Consider the following 18,695-nt stretch of genomic DNA (forward strand, 5'->3'; position numbering starts at 1 on the left):
TATCTGTAAAAAAAGGTGTTCAAGATTGAAGATTGATGTGTTACACGATGGAGGAAGGAACGAGAGAGAGAGAGAGAGACGAAAAAATCTCATTCAATATCGTGCCCTAATCTCTACTTAAATAGAGATTAGGGATCGGCTGGGGCTGTTACATAAGTAAGACACATAAAATTGTAAAATGACAAAAGAGGACTTTCACTTTTGAATAATTAGAAAACTACCGTACTTAAAAATAAACTTTTTGATTTCAACACTCCCCTTCATGCTAGAGCATGGATATCAACCATGCTCAGCTTGTCACAACATCTAGAGAAATCACCAATCGGAAGAACCTTAGTAAACATATTTGCTGCCTGATCTTCAGAAGCTACATGAACCGTAAACACCGCACCTTATTTTATAAGATCTTGAACATAATAACAATCCACCTCTATGTGCTTAGTTCTTTCATGAAATACTGGATTGTTTGCAATATAAGTGGCAGCCTTTTTATCACAGTACATTTTCATAGGAAAAGGAACATGAATACTCATATTTGTTAGCATAGATTTGACCAACGTCATCTCAGTAGTTGTTTGAGTCATTGCACTATATTCAGATTCTGCACTTGATCTAGAGGCTACATTTTGTTTCTTGCTTCTCCATGATATGAGATTGCCCCCAACAAAGATACAGAAGCCAGTGGTGGATTTTCTATCATCAATAGACTTTGCATAGTCAGCATCACTGTAAGCAACAACTTCTAGAGATTCACCTTTCTTAAAGCAGAGGCCTCTGCCTGGGGATGACTAGGTATTTCAACACCATCAACGCAGCATCCCAGTGGACTTTTCTAAGTTTTTCCATAAACTGTCTTAATTTCCAACAGCAAAACTAATGTCTGGTCTTGTTACAGTAACATAAAGAAGTTTGCCAATGAGAGACCTATAAGATCGTTAATCTACTAGTTTCGATCTATGTCACATGGGTGCGGGTACGATACTAGTACGGGGACATGACAATTTTCAAATTTTTTGGATATGCGAACACGGCGAATTTTATATTCTAAAAATTGAAAAAATAAAAAAAAACATTAAATTAATAGTTCACTCTTACAATCTCATAAAAACGAAAGTCTCAAACGAAACATTGTTTATCACAAAACATTGTTTATCGCAAAACATTGTTTATCACAACACATTGTTTATCATCATTCTAGTCATTGTCAATGCCCAAATCGTTCTCTTCTTCCTCAATAGAAGATGTTGATGGAATAGCAGGTTCTTCGAATCTTGAATTAACAGCTTCAAGTTCATTACTTTGTTCTAAGTTAAAGTCCTCAACATTCACGTCTCAATTGGAGAAGAATTAAGGATCAAGATCAACGGATTAACTGTCCAATCTTCAATCAAGAACATGAAACCCTAAGTTCTAATATTGAAAAGAAAAAAAAACCACTTACCTGTCTGTCGCCGGCTGTCGCCGGCTGCCGCCACATCCCACTGGCCTCTCATCTCTTAATCATTTGTTATTATCATTAGAATAATGCATTCACAAACTGACTGGCTAGCTCATGAGGTTGGTACACTCCACGAGTGCACTCACACCTTCAGTTGCCTCCACACGAGGTCTACACATAACACTAACAGTCATAGCTAGCCGTCATACAATATGGGTACAATTACCCTTCAATCCATTCATTTGCATTATTGCCCACAACAATGAATATGCAACAAAACACAACATTCGTATCAATTATCACATCAATCATATCTTTGAAAAACTTAGCCAAACCACAGAGAGTAGTCTCGATCTGCGATTGACTCGTAGCTGTCCTATGCAGTTATCATTCTATGATGCTTTCTAATGCATAATTGGGGTCGAGGAGACACTCGATTCGATATCCCGCCTCATCTGTCCTAGACAGATATCAATTCTAGCATGCACATGCAAATGCGTAACCTTTTCAAAACAACTACTAATAACCTTTCAAAACAATTCATATCGTATATCAACGCATGAACAAACATAAATATACTCATTCATAAGACAATCAATCAAGTCACATTACAATCCTAGGATCCCATGATCCTAGGAGCACACGGTCACACATTTGCCCAGGCATGGATTTGCCTGGAATGTCGCCATACCTGTGGTGCGCTCACAAAACTCCTTAAAATTCCTCGAGCTTCGAACTCAAGGTCGACGGGATGCGCCCGGTGTACCTGCAGACATAAACAAAAGGTAAGACCTCTACTAGTTACCTTGACATTCCAAATAAATACCAAACAAAATCATTGAGGCATATGTCATCGCCTCAAGAGGGTGTTGACAGGTAGTGTCGACCTACAAGCCCTCTAATAGGCCACTACGCAACTTCTTGCCGTTCCCACCCAACGTCAAAACCCCAAAGATTCGATCAATCCATTCTTCACGCATTTCTCATAACCTTTCCTTTAGTCGAGACGTCTTCCCAACATGCACGCCCTCTTCCTACTACACATACCACCCACGACATCAAGGGTGCTCCAAGCATTCCCCAAAGGCGGTCCTACGCTTCTCCACAACTTCTCTAACTCTACCATCCTTCCCTATTGCATCGAAAATCAACTCATCATGCTTAAATGATCATTATAGGCATTAATCAACGCTTTCTAACATAATCTTAAACTTTCCCCCAAAAACAAAATCGCTAACATGCGTCCCAAAACATCAATTCTAAGCCCTAGCATGCTCAAACAATAATTATACATGCTCTAATAGATAAAATTCAAGAATCTAAGCTCAAATAGGCCTTGCTCACCCCAATCCAAGTGTCCAAACTGCTGTAACGCCTCCGACAGCCCCCTTCAAACGTTCAATCAAACTTCAGCGGCACCAATCGTGCAGTGCCGCTACCACCAACACCGCCTAATCGCTGCTAAGAGGGGAAAAACACGTTCCCCAAGGTGGAAACCTAACAAACCATGCTGAAAACAGTGAGGAAGAGTGCTCGATTGGGGAAAAATGGAAAAACAAATAGGAAATGGAGAGAAAAACTCAAGTAGGAAACGTGAGGGCAGGGGGAGGGCGCTGTCAAAAAGGGGTGGACAGAAGAGAGAGTGAGGAAAGGAGGGTTCGGACTGAAAGGGAAAGACGGTAGAGGGGAGGGAAAATCAAGTGGCCAAGGGAAGAGACGGTGAAGAGAAGACAGGCGGAACGAGTAGGGAGCTCTAGCAGAGAGGGAGAAGAAAAAAAATCATGCGGTAGGGGGAAGCTGACGAAGGGGGAAGAGGCTGCGTGGGAGGGAGGAGAAGAAACGAACAGAGAGGGCGAGAGAGAGAGAGAGAGCTCACCCACGCTGCCACCGCCGCCACCTCTGCCACTGTCGTCGCCGCCGCCGGTCCAGCCACTGCCCCTTCTTCTCTGCACTGGCACGGGAGACCACCAGGAGAACGACAAAGGAGAATAGGGAAAGGCGAGGGAGGAGCCCTCGCGTCGGGCTTCGTCACGACAAAGGGGTTCGGGTCTGGATCTGGACCCTGACCTGATCCAACCTGCAAGAACGTCGCACATTACAAATATGATATTGTGCTGTCATCTAAAATTCAACCAAGTGTTCCTAATGTTGAAAAAAGACCATAAAAATTCCCAATCAGGAAGAGATTAATATCTTTTTGAGAAACATCAGTTAAGCTATTTACTTTTAAATAGGAACTATCTTCTGTAAGTAATGTAATGGAAGATGATGCATATGCATGTGATGGAAAGCATGATTAAATGAAAGCCCTCTTTAAGTATATTAAAAATCTTGACCGTGATTAGTACAAGATACACATGCTTTATCTGATTTTCCGATTCAATTTTGTGCTTTTGAGTGTGCACTGTCTTGGATTAATTTGAGCTGACATGCAATAGGCCATATATTTCCTATGATATGGTTTAAGCACTTTAGTTTCTCTTGGATAACGTGCAACACATTTATCTTTCCTAATTGTTTATCATGCATGACATCTGAACTTTGATGCCAGATCCTTGGCATCTTTTCAAATTTTCTAATTATTAAGACTGCGGGCTTTGTTGTCTAAGTTGGTCTTCTTTTATAGATGGAGTACCCAAACTGTACACCATTACTTGTCAAAATCCTGGAGGGCTTGTTATCTAGGGATTATAATTGTGGCAAGGCAAGCTACCACCATGAGGTAATATATCATCCTTTTCTTTCTTAGATTCGATATTCACTTTTTGAAGAGACACAGTTGTCCCAAATTCTCTGCATCACTGTTAAGGCTGTTTATGAGCTAACTGAGCCATTTATTGAAAAATCATTTTTAATATAAATGGAGGTTTTCAGGTTTGAACTCTAAATGTCAAGTTGTAGCCACTAAGGAAACCCATTGGGGTACTTTTTCGCTCGCAAGAATATCATGAAGTATCTTTTGCATATTCCTTCTCCACAAGTCAAGTTTAATGGAGCCAAGCCTGCCTAGCTTGAGCTTGACTCATTAAATCCAGCGACTTTATTTCTTTACCTGAGCTCAACTTGTTTACTAAATGAAGTTCGAGTCGCAGCCGTGTTAGCTCGACTCATTGAACCATCCCTAATCAGCATTTTCAGAAGTAGCAATCAAGATTTGTTATCATTTATCACAAAGTAGGATAACAATATTATGTTAATTCTGATACATGTTTTTGGAATTCTTCGTTTTGTTTCTAGTGCGTCTGCTTGATTGAATCTCTTTCCTTTGTCTTGGACCTCACAAGGTCTTGACATGCCTTTCACTTGGCATTTGAAAAGCGATTTTTCTTGATTTTTTTAATTGTTTTCCACTAAAAAGAACTGGAAGAGCTTTAGAGCACACATCGTGGTATGCTCTGCATTATTTTCTGTTTTCTCAAAATTTCCTTTTGAATATTTTATCCTGTTAATATTGATGGAAAATAAAAATTTCTTTTCCTTTTCCTGTTTGCTATAAGGAGTTGCTTATCCAAAAGCCTTTGATATAGGTATTGGCAACTACTGATCAATTGCTAACTGCTATCTAAAATCTCATATTTCACTCATAAAATGCTTCCTTCATGCAGGTTATAAATGCTGCCAATGAAGTTATTAGCAGCATTGACAAAGATGAGTTGGCAAAATATTTCTCAGAAAAAAGTGAACCGGAGGATGAGGAGGGCATGGTCAGCACTGTTTGTCAATTTGAGACATTCTGGCTTTTTATAGTTCATAATCTGTTTGAGAATCAGGTTGTCATAATTCAAAAGGTTTGCTGATCATAGTTTTCAAAAACTATCCAATTTGCAGAAACTCAAGAAAAAGATGGAGGCAACACGTGACCAGTTAGTAGAGGCACTTTACAGAAAGGGACTGGCACTTCTATCCTTGCAGGTATCTATACGAAGGATCCTTCGGTTTTCTTCAATGTGTTTCCCATGAAGGCTGACCTTTTTCTTGGCTTTTCTTTGTTAAGCGTGGACTCATTGTAATGAAACAGTGACAAAAGAATACTGGGCAATTCTCTAATCAATGACTATACACATAAAGAGCTTATAAAACGCTCACAAAGTGTGAAGAAAATATGCACAACAATTAAATGAATTAATATTATTAACAAAAAATGCTTGGAAGAGCATATACACAGAAAGGGTAAAAGGAGAGAAGGAGCAATGGCTAGCTCACTGGTTGTCATCAATGACACAAAAATATTAGTTTCTATAGCCAAACAAGGAAAAAACTATAAAAGTGTAGGCACACACACACACACAAATATATGTGTGTCTGTGTGTGCGCATGTGTGTATGTGTGTCTATATATATATATATATATATATATATATATATATATATATATATATATATGTTGAAATTAGGAAGTTTATATTTAAGTGTGGTAGTTTTTTTATTATTTAAAAGTTAGAGTCTTCTTGAGTCATTTATATCTTTTTGTGTCTCTCTTGTGTAAAGACACTAGCAGACCCCTATTCTCTCTTTAAATAAAAGATTAGGGTTAGCAATGAAAGGACGTTTTGTTTGTTCTCACTCTCTCTCTCTCCCTCTCGTTCTCTTCTCTTGAGTTCCCTCTCTTTTCCCCATCTTTTGCAACATGGTATCAGAGCTTGTTATCTCCATCCTTCTCCGGTGACGGCTGATGTGATTTTCCGGCGATCTCTTCTCCTATTCTCTCTTCCTATTTCTTTCCTTTTCTTTCTCTACCCTTCGTTTCTCTCTTCTCTCTGCTGATCGAGAAATAGTGGACAATGTGGAAGGGGAACCTAATCACACGTGAGAGGTATGTGTGATTAGGTCCCTAACATGGATGTAGTGCAGCATAAGCAACTACGTGGAAGTTGCGGGTGGGAGTTGCTGTGGAACAGTTTTTCTTTCTCTCTTTGATCTGGAACGTGGAAGACTGAAAAGGGTTGTATCAGAGGCTTCTTAGTTGCTGCTGTTGAAGAAGAAATTCAGGCCAGATCACATTGGCCGTTGCTGTGTGGGAGACGACAAGATCAGCTCTGAAATGTGGATCATATCAGATCTGATAAATATATATATATATATATATATATATATATATATATATCAATCTCTGGAAGTGGATACATTGAAGCTGTGGACATCAACAGAAATTTATATGCACAGCTGTGAGGGAGTCTACATTGGTTAATGTCTTAAGGACATTTCTCTCTCAAGACTGTCGGCTGTAACATGAACATTTGGGGACCTACACAATCTATTGGTACTTTCTTTCTACTCTCTCACATCTGATTTTCTAGGGCAGACTTCTGTGAGCAAGTCTGCTCACATCTTGGGCAGATTTGTTTGCTCAAGTTAGGGTTTCTTAAAACCCTAAGTCGATGCATTCTTGAATTCGTGTGGAGGAAACCAATGTCGTGCAGGCAATTCTGATTGTTTTTGTAGGAGTCGTGGAATGACGCACAACACTGTTTTCTTATGTCGTTGAAGTTTGAGGTCACGTTGGAAGGTCTGAAGTTGTCTGAAAATAAGTTTTTTTTGTTGGCTGTCGTTAGAAGATGTTGGCATAATCATCGTTGTGACATTAGTGGCATGTGGCAGTGGTGCTGCGAGAGTTCTGTGTTGTTGATCAGCCCCTTACCTGACTGATTAATTATAAGTTGGATGTTCTTTTGTGTGTTCAAACTGCTACAAAATTGTTTTGGTGCTCCCTACTGTGTTTAATATGGCTGAGATTAGCAAACCAGATGGTGGGAATGATTATAAAGGAACTGGGAATCCCTTCTTTTTTGGATCTATAGTCACAGTTAGCATTGACAGATCTGAGTATGAGCAGTTTTTGGCACACAGAGTCTCACAGGCTTCAACTTCCACTGTTTTGATTGATTGAGCTCTTTCTACGGGTACATCCACGCCTGATTCAAGTATCTCTTGGATTATTGACTCAGGAGCATCGAGACATTTCTGCAGTAGACCTTGTTTGTTCACTGTGTTGCATAGATTCTCTCAACCACATCATGTTAAAATTGCGAATGGCAGAATGTCACCTATATTGAGTTATGGAGATGTGAAGCTTTCTCAGTCTATGACCATTCCACATGTCTTATACGTTCCTGAGTTTCCTTCCAATTTGCTCTCTGTTAAACAGTTGACTACTGATTTACACTGTCACATTATTTTTGACCCTGGTGCATGCTCATTTCAGGACTTACAAACTGGGAAGACTATTGGTGGTGGCTATGATAAAGGGGGTGTCTACATTCTGTCGGTCCCTATGGGCCTTGCTGCTACCTCTTCTACATCAGATTCTACACCCTTTCAGTGGCATCTCAGACTTGGCCATCCTTCGGGGTCCAAGCTTCGTTCCATCCTACCTCACATTTCAGTCCCAGAGTCATTTCAATGTGAGGCCTGTCAATTTGACAAGCATACTCGTAGTAGTTTCCTTCGAGTCTTAGTCCATCAAGTCAAGGGTTGTTTGATCTTCTTCATGTTGATGTGTGGGGCCCTAGCAGGGTTGCTAGCCGATCTAAGTTTAGGTATTTTCTGGTTGTTGTTGATGATTACTCTCGAGTTAGTTGGGTATTTCTTTTGAAAGAAAGGTCTGAAGTAGTACCTATCCTCAAAAACTTGATTATTGAAATAAAAACTCAGTTTGGTTCTCTGGTTAAGTGTATTCGCACTGTAATACTCTTGAGTTCAAATCCTCTATCTTAATGACCTTTTATGCTGAAAATGGTATCTCTCCCCAATTTACATGTCCCCACACCTCACAACTGAAAGAAAACATAGACAACTTCTAACTGTTGCTCGTACCCTAATGCTTCATAATCATGTACCTGCATACTTATGGGGTGATGCCATACTCATGGCTTGTTACCTAATAAATCGTTTACCATCATCCTCCATTGACAACAAAGTACCGATTAAACTTGTTTATCCCAATCGAAGCTTATTTCCTGTTGCACCTAAAGTATTTGGTTGTACTTGTTTTGTTCACATTCTGGGGCCCTGTTGCGAGAGAGAGAGAGAGGCGGCAAAAAGTTGAAGTTCATTACGTGACCCTAATCTCTATTAAGAGATTAGGGTTAGGGAAAATTACAAGAGAAGTCCACTAAAAATAACAAAACATTTAAAGAGATCCTCCCTAACTTCCTAATATTTCAGAAAACCCCTTTTTGTATCTTTAACACTCTCCCTCAAGCTGGAGCATATATATCAATCATGCTCAGCTTGTTACAACATCTCAGGAAATCGCCTATGGGAAGAGCTTTAGTGAGAATATCTGCTGCCTGATCTTCTGAGGAGACATGAATAGTGCTAACAATTCCTCCTTGAACTAAGTCCCGAATATAGTGGCAATCCACTTCAATGTGTTTCGTCGTCTCATGGAAGACAGGATTGTTAGTGATATATGTAGCTGCCTTGTTGTCACAATACATCTTCATTGGGAGATTCACTGAGACACCCAACTCTACAAGTAGTGATCTAACCCACGACATTTCAGCCGCAGTTTGAGCCATAGCCCTATATTCCGACTCAGCACTAGAACGAGCCACAACATTCTGCTTCTTGCTCCTCCAGGAAATAAGATTACCGCCCACAAAGACACAAAAACCGGTAGTAGACTTCCTGTCATCTACAGATCCAGCATAATCAGCATCACTATACGCCTCGATGTCAACGCATTCTCCTTTCTTGAACCATAGCCTCTTTCCCGGGGCTGATTTCAAGTATCTTACAATCATTAGAGCTGCATCCCAGTGAACTTTTCGGGGTTTTTCCATGAATTGGCTCAACTTATTCACAGCAAAGCTAATGTCGGGACAAGTGACAGTCAAATATAACAGTTTCCCTATCAGAGATCTGTAAGATCTAGAGTCAAACGGCTCTGAGTCATCATCATGTATATGAATGCGAGGATTCATGGGAAGTATGGCAGGTTTAGCCCCCAATAGTCCCGTTTCCTGTAGAAGATCAAAAACATATTTCCTTTGAGACACTACAACTCCTTTATTACTACGAGCCACCTCAATACCAAGAAAATAACGAAGTTGTCCAAGGTCTTTCGTAACAAAGTGTTGCTGTAAAAACTCCTTTGTTTGAGCTATCTCTTGATCATTTTCCCCTGTAAGAACAATATCATCCACGTAGACAATCAATATTACAAGTCCTGCTGAGCCTCGCTTGATAAACAATGAGTGATCAAGCTGGGATCGGCGAAATCCACACTTAGATAACACTTCAGTAAGCTTTTGGAACCATGCACGGGGGGACTCTGTTTGAGTCCATAAATAGCCTTCTTTAACTTGCATACCTTGGAACACTCCCCTTGTCGCTCAAAACCAGGTGGTTGCTGCATATAAACGATTTCAGAAAGGTCTCCATACAGAAAGACATTTTTTACATCCAATTGAAAAACAGGCCACTCTCGTTGGACAGCAAGAGATATAATCAGTCGAATAGTGCCCAACCGGGCCACAGGCGAAAAGGTCTCAAAGAAGTCAACACCATAAGTCTGAGTATACCCTTTTGCGACAAGACGGGCCTTGAACCTTTCAACTGACCCATCAGAATGATACTTGATGGTGAATACCCATCGTGAGCCAACCACATCACAGCGTGTTGGGGGGTCTACCAAATCCCAAGTCTCCCGAGAAAGAAGAGCATCCATTTCCTCCTGCATAGCTTGTCGCCAACGTGGATCTAACAGGGCGTGATGGTGCGAGTACGGGATAACATGACTAGATAGAGCTTGATCAAACTGTACTAAGCGTGTACTCAGATTTACTTGGATCCATTTCAGAAGTACTTGGAACCGATATACTTGGATCCATTTCATGAAACACAAATCAGAAGTTTTCCGCTTGTTCACTCAATTTCATGCCTTGGTTCGAAATAAATACTACAGTGATATTGTGCATTTTCAATGTGATGGTGGTGATGAATTTATTTCAAATGAATTTACTGAGTACTTACTAAATCATGGGATCACTAGACAAATCTCATGCCCGCATACACCTCAGCAAAACGGAATTGCTGAAAGGAAACATAGGCATATCGTTGAAAGTGTGCTTAGCATGATGCATGACACAGATTTACCTATGACGTTGTGGACCGAGGCTTTTCATACGGCTGTCCATGTTATAAACCGGCTGCCATTGGCTTTGCTTGATGGAAAATCACCATTCTTTCTATTACATCAAGAACAGCCAGATTATGAGGAATTGCGTGTTTTCGGATGTGTGTGCTACGTGCATATTGATGTTTCCTTAAGGAACAAATTTCAAGATCATGTTGTTTTATGCAGATTTATGGGGTATGCAGAAAATTACAAGGGCTATAGATGTTACAATCCTAAAACTGGGCGTGTGCATATTTCACGGCATGTTGTTTTTTATGAAAGCAGGTTATAGGATCCAAAGGCGCCTTCTGTGACACTCAATGACAAAAATGAGGTATATGATACTTGGTTACATGCTGAAATTTTAAGACAAGGGGCAGAAATGTTGCCTGATCAGAGAGAGCAAGTTGTTGATGAGCCCGAAAAAGTTGTCATTAGTTCCTTGGACAGCACCACTTTCTTGGACAACCTGCCTTCATCCTCTCAGCCCAATGATCCACCTATAGATAACCGCTTCTCAGGCCTGGTGTATTCTTGGCGGTCAGTCCCTACCGCAGCTCCACGTAAGTCACAACGCGTACGGCATCCTATTGATAGATGGGTGAGCTATAACAATTTTTCCTTGGATTTTCAACTTTTTATGACAGAAGTCAGTAAAAAGGTGGAACCAAAATGTTATCAACATGCGAGTAAGGAAAAATGTTGGGTTGAAGCTATGAATAAGTGTCAGACTTGGCAGATTGTTCTTCGTCCAGACGGTAAGAATGTTGTGGGCTCCAAATGGGTTTACAAACTGAAATATAAGCCTGATGGTAGCATTGATCAATATAAAGCTCGCCTTGTGGCGCGAGGCTTCACTCAACAATACGGGGAAGATTATGATGAAACATTCAGTCCGGTCATCAAGATGGGAACGATCTGCGTAATTATTTCTCTTGCAGTCTCATATGGATGGACTCTCTATCAGTTGGATGTCAAAAATGCCTTCTTTCATGGGATTCTAAAGGAAGAAGTATACATGGAGCAACCTCCCGGCTATGTTACACATGATCCTCAAAAATGGGTATGTAAGTTACACAAGTCTCTATATGAGTTGAAGCAGGCTTCTAGGTCATGGTTCGATCGGTTTTCTCATCATATACAACAAGTTGGTTTTCTTCGAAGCTCTCTCGATCACTCTTTATTTATCTACCATACCGGGGAAGCTACCACTTGGTTACTTATCTATGTTGATGATATTCTTATTACTGGAAATTCTTCTTCACATATATCTTATGTTAAAGATATGTTGAAGCAAGAATTCAAGATGAAAGATCTCGGCGAATTACGATACTTCTTGGGTGTTGAACTTGACAGGACAGATGATAGATTGACTCTTACGCAACACAAGTATACTCTTGATATTTTGGACAGGGCAGACATGATTAATTGTAAACCTATAACTACTCCTAGTGTTCTCAACACTAAATTGACTGCCTCTGATGGAACTGCTGCATATCACAATCCTACATTCTATCACAGCATTGTTGGTATGTTACAATACCTCACTTTTACACGCCCAGACATAGTATATGCTGTAAATCAGATCTCTCAATTTATGCATGCACCCACGGAAGGACATATGGATGCCACTAAGCGAATCTTACGGTATCTCAAAGCTACTCTTGGAGATGGACTAGTCTACTCAAGAGGCCCCAATGTTACGCTTGGACATTGCATTTATACCTATACCGATGCAGACTGGGCAGGAGATCCAGATGATCGACGATCAGTTTCAGGTTTCTGTCTTTTTCTTGGTTCTAATCTCATTTGTTGGAGCAGTAAGAAGCAGCGCGCGGTTGTTTGATCTAGCACTGAGGCAGAATATAGAGCAATGGCTGCTAGGACAGCTGAAGCGTCATGGTTACGCCATTTGCTTGGAGAACTCAGCCTTCCTATTGTTCAGTCATCCTTACTATGTGACAACCAAAGTGCGATAAAAATTGCCTTCAACCCCGTTCCACATAATCGCACCAAACACATAGAGATTGATCAACATTTCATCCGTCAGAAGGTTGAAGAAGCCGAGATCTTGCCTACTTATGTACCCACCAGTGAACAAGTAGCTGACCTCTTCACCAAAGGACTCACAGGACAACACTTTTGGGAATTAAAGAACAAGTTATGCATGATCAAATCTCATGCACAACTTGAGGGGGGCTGTTAAGTTTGTGCACCTAGGATCGGGTCTGTCCAGACCCGATCCAATTCTTTTATATCCACACGCCCCAATATACTAGGTGGTGGCATACGCCAACTGCACCTTCTCTTCCATCGGCTTCTATCTTCTCTACTCAATCACTCTTGTTTCATTCCGGAGAGACACAGATTTCTGGAAAATCTTACACATATAACACATGCAACACTTTTTCTTTATCTATATTTTACTATACAGCAAACAAAATAATCCCAGACACAATGGATAATGATGATAGCAGTGAAGACTGATAACAATGTCAAAAACAGGCTACAATCGACTGGCCTTCCAACACTTACAACAACTGATATCAAACCAGACTTGTTGACACTAAAACAATACACAACAGCAGCATGATCGAGAAGAAATAAACACTTAACAAGATTCAGCAGCATAATACTTCTCCACAGTTGTCCCAAAACAAACTTTAATTCAACTCCAAGGATACTTCCAGAAGAAGCATTTGGCAGCAAAAAAGAAGGCGGAATGCGGTCGATCAAGGGAAAAGTCATGCATGGTCTGTCACTGATCTGCCTCGGGCCTGTTGGACAGTCTTCTTGTGGAGAACTTGGTCAAAAAAGGGGTGTTCCTCTTGCATCAAGATGTTTTTTTGTGTCATGCTGCTTCTGAGGATGAGAATCACATCTTCTTTAAATGTTATTGTGCTAGGCAGATCTGGAGCTCTATTCTGTCCCATTTTGGGCATCAGAAATTCCCTACAGCTAACGTCAACCAAAGCATCCAATGGTAGCACAAAAAAAAGTTTAAGGTCCTGGATAGATGCTGGAAAAACTGCTTTTACCTAGCAATATGGTTTTTGTGGAAGTTAAGAAATGATCGTAAGCATAAGGGGAGAAGCAAACAAAAGAATTTTGGTGAGCAGTTCTGGATTATGTGTCAGGTATCCCTCTCTAACAGGTCATGGGATAAGTTTAGCTCCATTAAAATGAACAATTGGCTCAACTCATGTATCTTGTGGGGTTCCTGGCCTCAGCTCTGTGATAATTGAAGGAATATAAGGGGAAAGAGTTGCTGGTTTGGTTGGAGATTGTGATGGAAGGTACGGTTTTGGTATTGTTTGCTGGTGTGATCTCCCTGCTATCGACTTGAAGGATTTGGTGCTCACACAATCTCTGTAGCATTCTAGCGATGAGCGAAGGTTGCATGGGTATAATTCTGCTAGCTAACAATGGTGAATGGAAAAAATGCGTGGGCAGTAAAATCAAAGACTTCATGACCATCCTTGGCCAAGGTTCTGAACCAGTAGATGATTACAACATCTGAATTCTCAGAGGCTGTCCTGCTGCTGAAACCAAACATCTGCTGACATAGTTCCGGACAATACATTGGATGGGGGCCTTCAGCCCATACACATACCTTCAACACACAATATTCCTGTGTCAATGAAGGGGAAGCTTTGATTTGATGAATACGAACAATCACTTCACCAAAATGCACAGCAAATGACTAATCTAAACAAAAGTGCACCTTCTGTCTTAGATACCACGTTGAAACTGTTACGATCTAGCATCTGCTTTTCAAACTTGTAGCATTTCAACCAAAGTTTATCACAGAAAAAGTAAGAGGAAAATAAGAAAAAACGTTTGTAATGAAAGTCTACAAACTGATATCAGAAAAGATAAAAAGGTGGAAGAATAGTCTTCACAAAGTATGTTTCTCAAACATAGTGATCTTCCAACCTAACGTGCTCATTGTATAAAGTATACAGCAGCTTCCTCTACTCTCACATGGATGCAGGGTGCAGGTGTAACACTTTTCAAAGGAAATTGGATGTGGTTCGCTGCAGTATATGTGTGTGTGTGTGTGAAAGTTAAAGTTAGTTGTTAATCCACCTCTATCTTGATACAATTACCTTTTGTGCTGATGCTATTCAAGCTCTTGGTTATCTTCAATTTGCCCAAACTGCATTTAAGCTTGGACTTGGTCGTGCATGAACTGAAAACAGAAGCCAGAGTCTAACTCAAATTTAGCTTTGAGCCTGTGTTTCTCTGAAAGCTTGTGCTTAATGTATTACTGTGTGAGTAGGATATTAGAGTTTACTTCATCTTCATGCTTCTGCTGATTCACGTAGACCATAATGGCTTTATGCCTTATGGCATTTTTCAGATGATAACCTGTTATGAACATGAATGTCTGTGCAACATGGGCCCACAATATCTTAACAGCATTTTTTACAATTACTTGTATAACCTTCTCAGTAACTTCTCAACAGCTTCAATTCAACTGCTGCTTAACTATGAGTTTTACCAAAAATGTTTCTAATCATGTCTTAAAAAAAATAATAATAAAAAAATACGAAAAAAACGTGTATCATACGTGTTTTTTTCACGTTTTTTTTAAAAAAAAAACGCATCTAATTGCCGTTTGATATGGCTGACTAAATGTTCGCATATTTAACGTTTTTTTTCAAAAAAGATGTGTTTTTTGTGACAGCGATCTTAATATATCTCAATTACGTGCCTATTTTGCCATGCTTTAAGATCAATTCATTGTCACTCTAGTATCTCATGGTCACTGCTTGTCATTTCTTCTGATTTGTGGAAGTTGGTTTGCTGATTGTTTTGATCTTCAGTTTCCACTTCTGTTTCAGGTTGAGAAGCAGCCAGCAGCAGTTGAAAATCTAGAGCAATCTCTTGATCTATCCAGCCCCATGTCAGGGAATGGTCCAGATTTATTTGAACAGAACTTCAAAGAACTAAGAAGATGGGTTGAGGTTAAATCACCCAAGTATGTAGAGCTTCTGGTGTTCAATGAAAGGCGTTGTGGAAGACCTGGAACAGCATTGAAGGTAATTTATACGCTAATAAACTACTTTATGTTTGTCTCCTAGTGCATGACTTATGTTTGCATGATGGAGCATGATACTGAGGTTGTAGGTCATTTTTTTCGTCTAATTTGGTGTGTTATAGTTTTTCATTTCCTTATAGTTCAAGGGCCTGTAATTTTTTTTTTCACAAATCCGATATAAAGCAGGGATTAGATTGATGGAGGCAACAAAGGTTCTTCTCTTGTTTTTTCCCTCTCTTCTCTCTCTATCTCTCTCTGGTTCTCTTCCTCTTTCTTTCTCTCTTGTTTTCTTTTTCTTTCTCTCGCTGTCAGCAGTCTTAGGCAGACAAATCAAGAGATTTCAAGAACATTGTATCTTTAGGACAATAAACAAGAAAATTTTACGAGTGTCTTTCACCGTGTATCAGTCCATCCATCTGCTATAATGGTGAACTGGTTTCTTCCAGCTTAATTTCAATTCCTCACAATGTTTGTTACTTGTTTCACCATAGCATCATGAAATTTGCCCTTTAACTGATGATATGATGGCATTTTAAATCCAAGGCCTATAGAAGCAATTACATCTGTCATGGCCTGGAATTGAAAGGAATTATTTGCATTGAAGGGAATACATGCATCACAGAACTATTTCCCTACCGTCAGTTATGCTTGATGTAGCATTTCTTTGGATGTCATAACAACATGAATATGGGGCTGAGAACATGGGTCAGTATAAGAGGAGAAAAAGTTCTTAATGGAACCAATACTAGACCTGCCACTAGAAACTCTACCACCAGGTCCACGACCATGCCTAATATCTGGTGTACATCTTCTCTTCCTCCTAGATGGGCCAGATCTCCCTCCTTCATACATGATTTCTTTCCCTTTACCTCTTGCACTCTCCACATCTGTTCTTAAACTAAATGTCATATTCATCATTTTCGACGTTTTCATCATCATCTTCTTCCTCTTCTCAAGGCTCACCATAGCCCTGATCTGCCTCTTCCATTTGTTTTTGTACTTCCTTTGATGTGAAGCATTAAGCATATCTAAGCATTGGCTGACTGACATACAAATGGAGGCAAAGGTTTCTCTGGTTTTCTAATGCATGGGACTACATCACATGTCCCTAAAAAATTGTGCTTCATTCCAATGATCCCCTCTTGAAAATATGTTGTTACAAAAGCTACATTGGATTCTTAGTTGGTTGTTCTCCTTCACCCTTTTGCACCACTGCCATGTGGGATCAGATGATGCCATATCTTCACAAAAAAATGAAAACCTATGGTAAACTTAACAAAAAGTAGTCGAAATCTATGAATCTATGGTAAAAATATATGAATCTAGGGTAAAAATGAGAGATTTCATACCTTATGGAGAAGAAATCAAGAAAACATTTTTTCTCTGTTGAAACAGTAAAACAAGAAAAACAAAGAACAAACACGAATTTAACATGGAAAACCCCTCAACTAGAGGGAAAAAACCACGGGTGAGAAGGACTGGTGCCCACTAGCAGCCAGACAGTCTCTCTCTCAGATTTTCATTCACACTCAGAAAATTAGTGTTTACACAGGTTAAGTAGGGCCATAACATAACACACTGGATTGGGTCCAGATCCAGACCTGGATAGGTGACCCAAATACAACATATGTTAACACTCCCCCTCAAGTTGGGCATATATATCGAACATGCCCAACTTGGATACATTCCTTTCAAACTGAGTCAAAGGTAAGGCTTTAGTCAGAACATCAGCAGCTTGGTCTTCAGACTTCATCTAAGGTAGATTCAACTCTCTGGCATCAATCCTCTCCCGGATGAAGTGACGGTCAATCTCGACATGTTTTGTTCGGTCACGTAACACATGGTTGTTGGCTAGATTGATAGCTGACTTGTTATCACAATACATCTTCATAGGTCCTTCAGTCTTTATTCCAATGTCAGACAACAGCACTTTCAGCCACAGTAATTCTGACACACCTATAGCAACAGCCCTATATTCAGCCTCTGCACTTGAACGGGAACAAACATATTATCTCTTGTTCCTCCAAACAACAAGATTTCCTCCCAAGTAGACACAGTACCCTGAAGTAGATCTTTTAGTATCAACACAGTCTGCCCAGTCTGCATCTGAATACCCCTCAATCTCAATAGGCATTTTTTTTACATATAGAAGCCCCTTGTCAGGATTCCTTTTCAAGTAGCACAAGATTCTGTTGATAGCCTTCCAGTGAGCATCTGTAGGTGCATGCATGAACTGACTCATCACATTTACCGCAAAGGTGATATCAGGTCTAGTAAGAGTGAGGTAGATCAATCTTCCAACCTGACGTTGATACCTCCCCTTAGCCTCTTCACAAAGAGGTTTTCCATCCTTAATGCTGAGTTTGTGTCCAACATCTAGAGGAGTAGAAGCCGGTCTATACCTTAGTTTTCATGTCTCCTTCAGTAAATCTAAGGTATCCTTCCTTTGATTTAATACAAGGGTTGTTTCTGACCTAGCAATTTCAATACCCAGAAAATATCTTAGTTTGCCAAGGTCCTTGAGATCAAATTTGGCAGCCAGTAAATGTAACACTCCAGAAGTTTAGTCCTGTATCGAAAATTGTGAGATATCTTCAAAAGGAGGTCATTAATGAGATCATTATCCTGGTTCCTAGCCTTTTTAGGATTGGAACCGAAACTGTTAGGGGGCGGGTTGGGATCCGTCGAATCAGGGGCCCGAGCTCGGGAGTGGGTCGGGTTGTTATAGTGGTATCAGATGTCACACCCCGACCTTTTGACACCCAAACATTTTTTTTTTCTAAACATAAAGCATCGAGGTGCGACTACTCTACAATTCAAAAGTGAAGGAGCCATGTCATTCAAAACAATGGGGCGAACTTTCATTTATATAATCATTTCAATTCATACAAAATCACATCTATGTATAACAAAAATGCCCCAAACTATATAATTGATGCCTAACAAAAACAAGACATCAATAAAACCAAAATAAGACGCCCCGGCACTACAAAAGATGTAAGAATCTTCACAAAGTACTTGTCTCTCCGTATGCAAAACAGATATGTTGAGAAGAGAGGATGAAAGAAGACGATGGAGGAAAGGGAGCAGCCG

The 18,695-nt window shown here is 40.1% G+C and overlaps 1 protein-coding gene across 4 annotated transcripts in view; it reads left to right on the forward strand.

Moving 5' to 3' along the window:
* Positions 1–18,695, forward strand: part of LOC116265646 (tripeptidyl-peptidase 2) — a 109,013-nt gene that overhangs the window by 76,586 nt on the left and 13,732 nt on the right. For 3 of the 4 annotated variants that reach the window (XM_031646393.2, XM_031646395.2, XM_031646391.2), the window contains 4 exons: positions 4,065–4,160; positions 5,044–5,142; positions 5,267–5,350; positions 15,388–15,603. In XM_031646393.2, coding sequence (XP_031502253.1) covers positions 4,065–4,160; positions 5,044–5,142; positions 5,267–5,350; positions 15,388–15,603 — 495 coding nt within the window. The remainder of the gene's footprint in view (positions 1–4,064; positions 4,161–5,043; positions 5,143–5,266; positions 5,351–15,387; positions 15,604–18,695) is intronic. The other variant, XM_031646392.2, reaches the window with a different exon arrangement.

Source organism: Nymphaea colorata, chromosome 12 (genome assembly GCF_008831285.2).
Source record: "Nymphaea colorata isolate Beijing-Zhang1983 chromosome 12, ASM883128v2, whole genome shotgun sequence".
In the NCBI taxonomy this organism is placed as follows: Eukaryota; Viridiplantae; Streptophyta; class Magnoliopsida; order Nymphaeales; family Nymphaeaceae; genus Nymphaea; species Nymphaea colorata.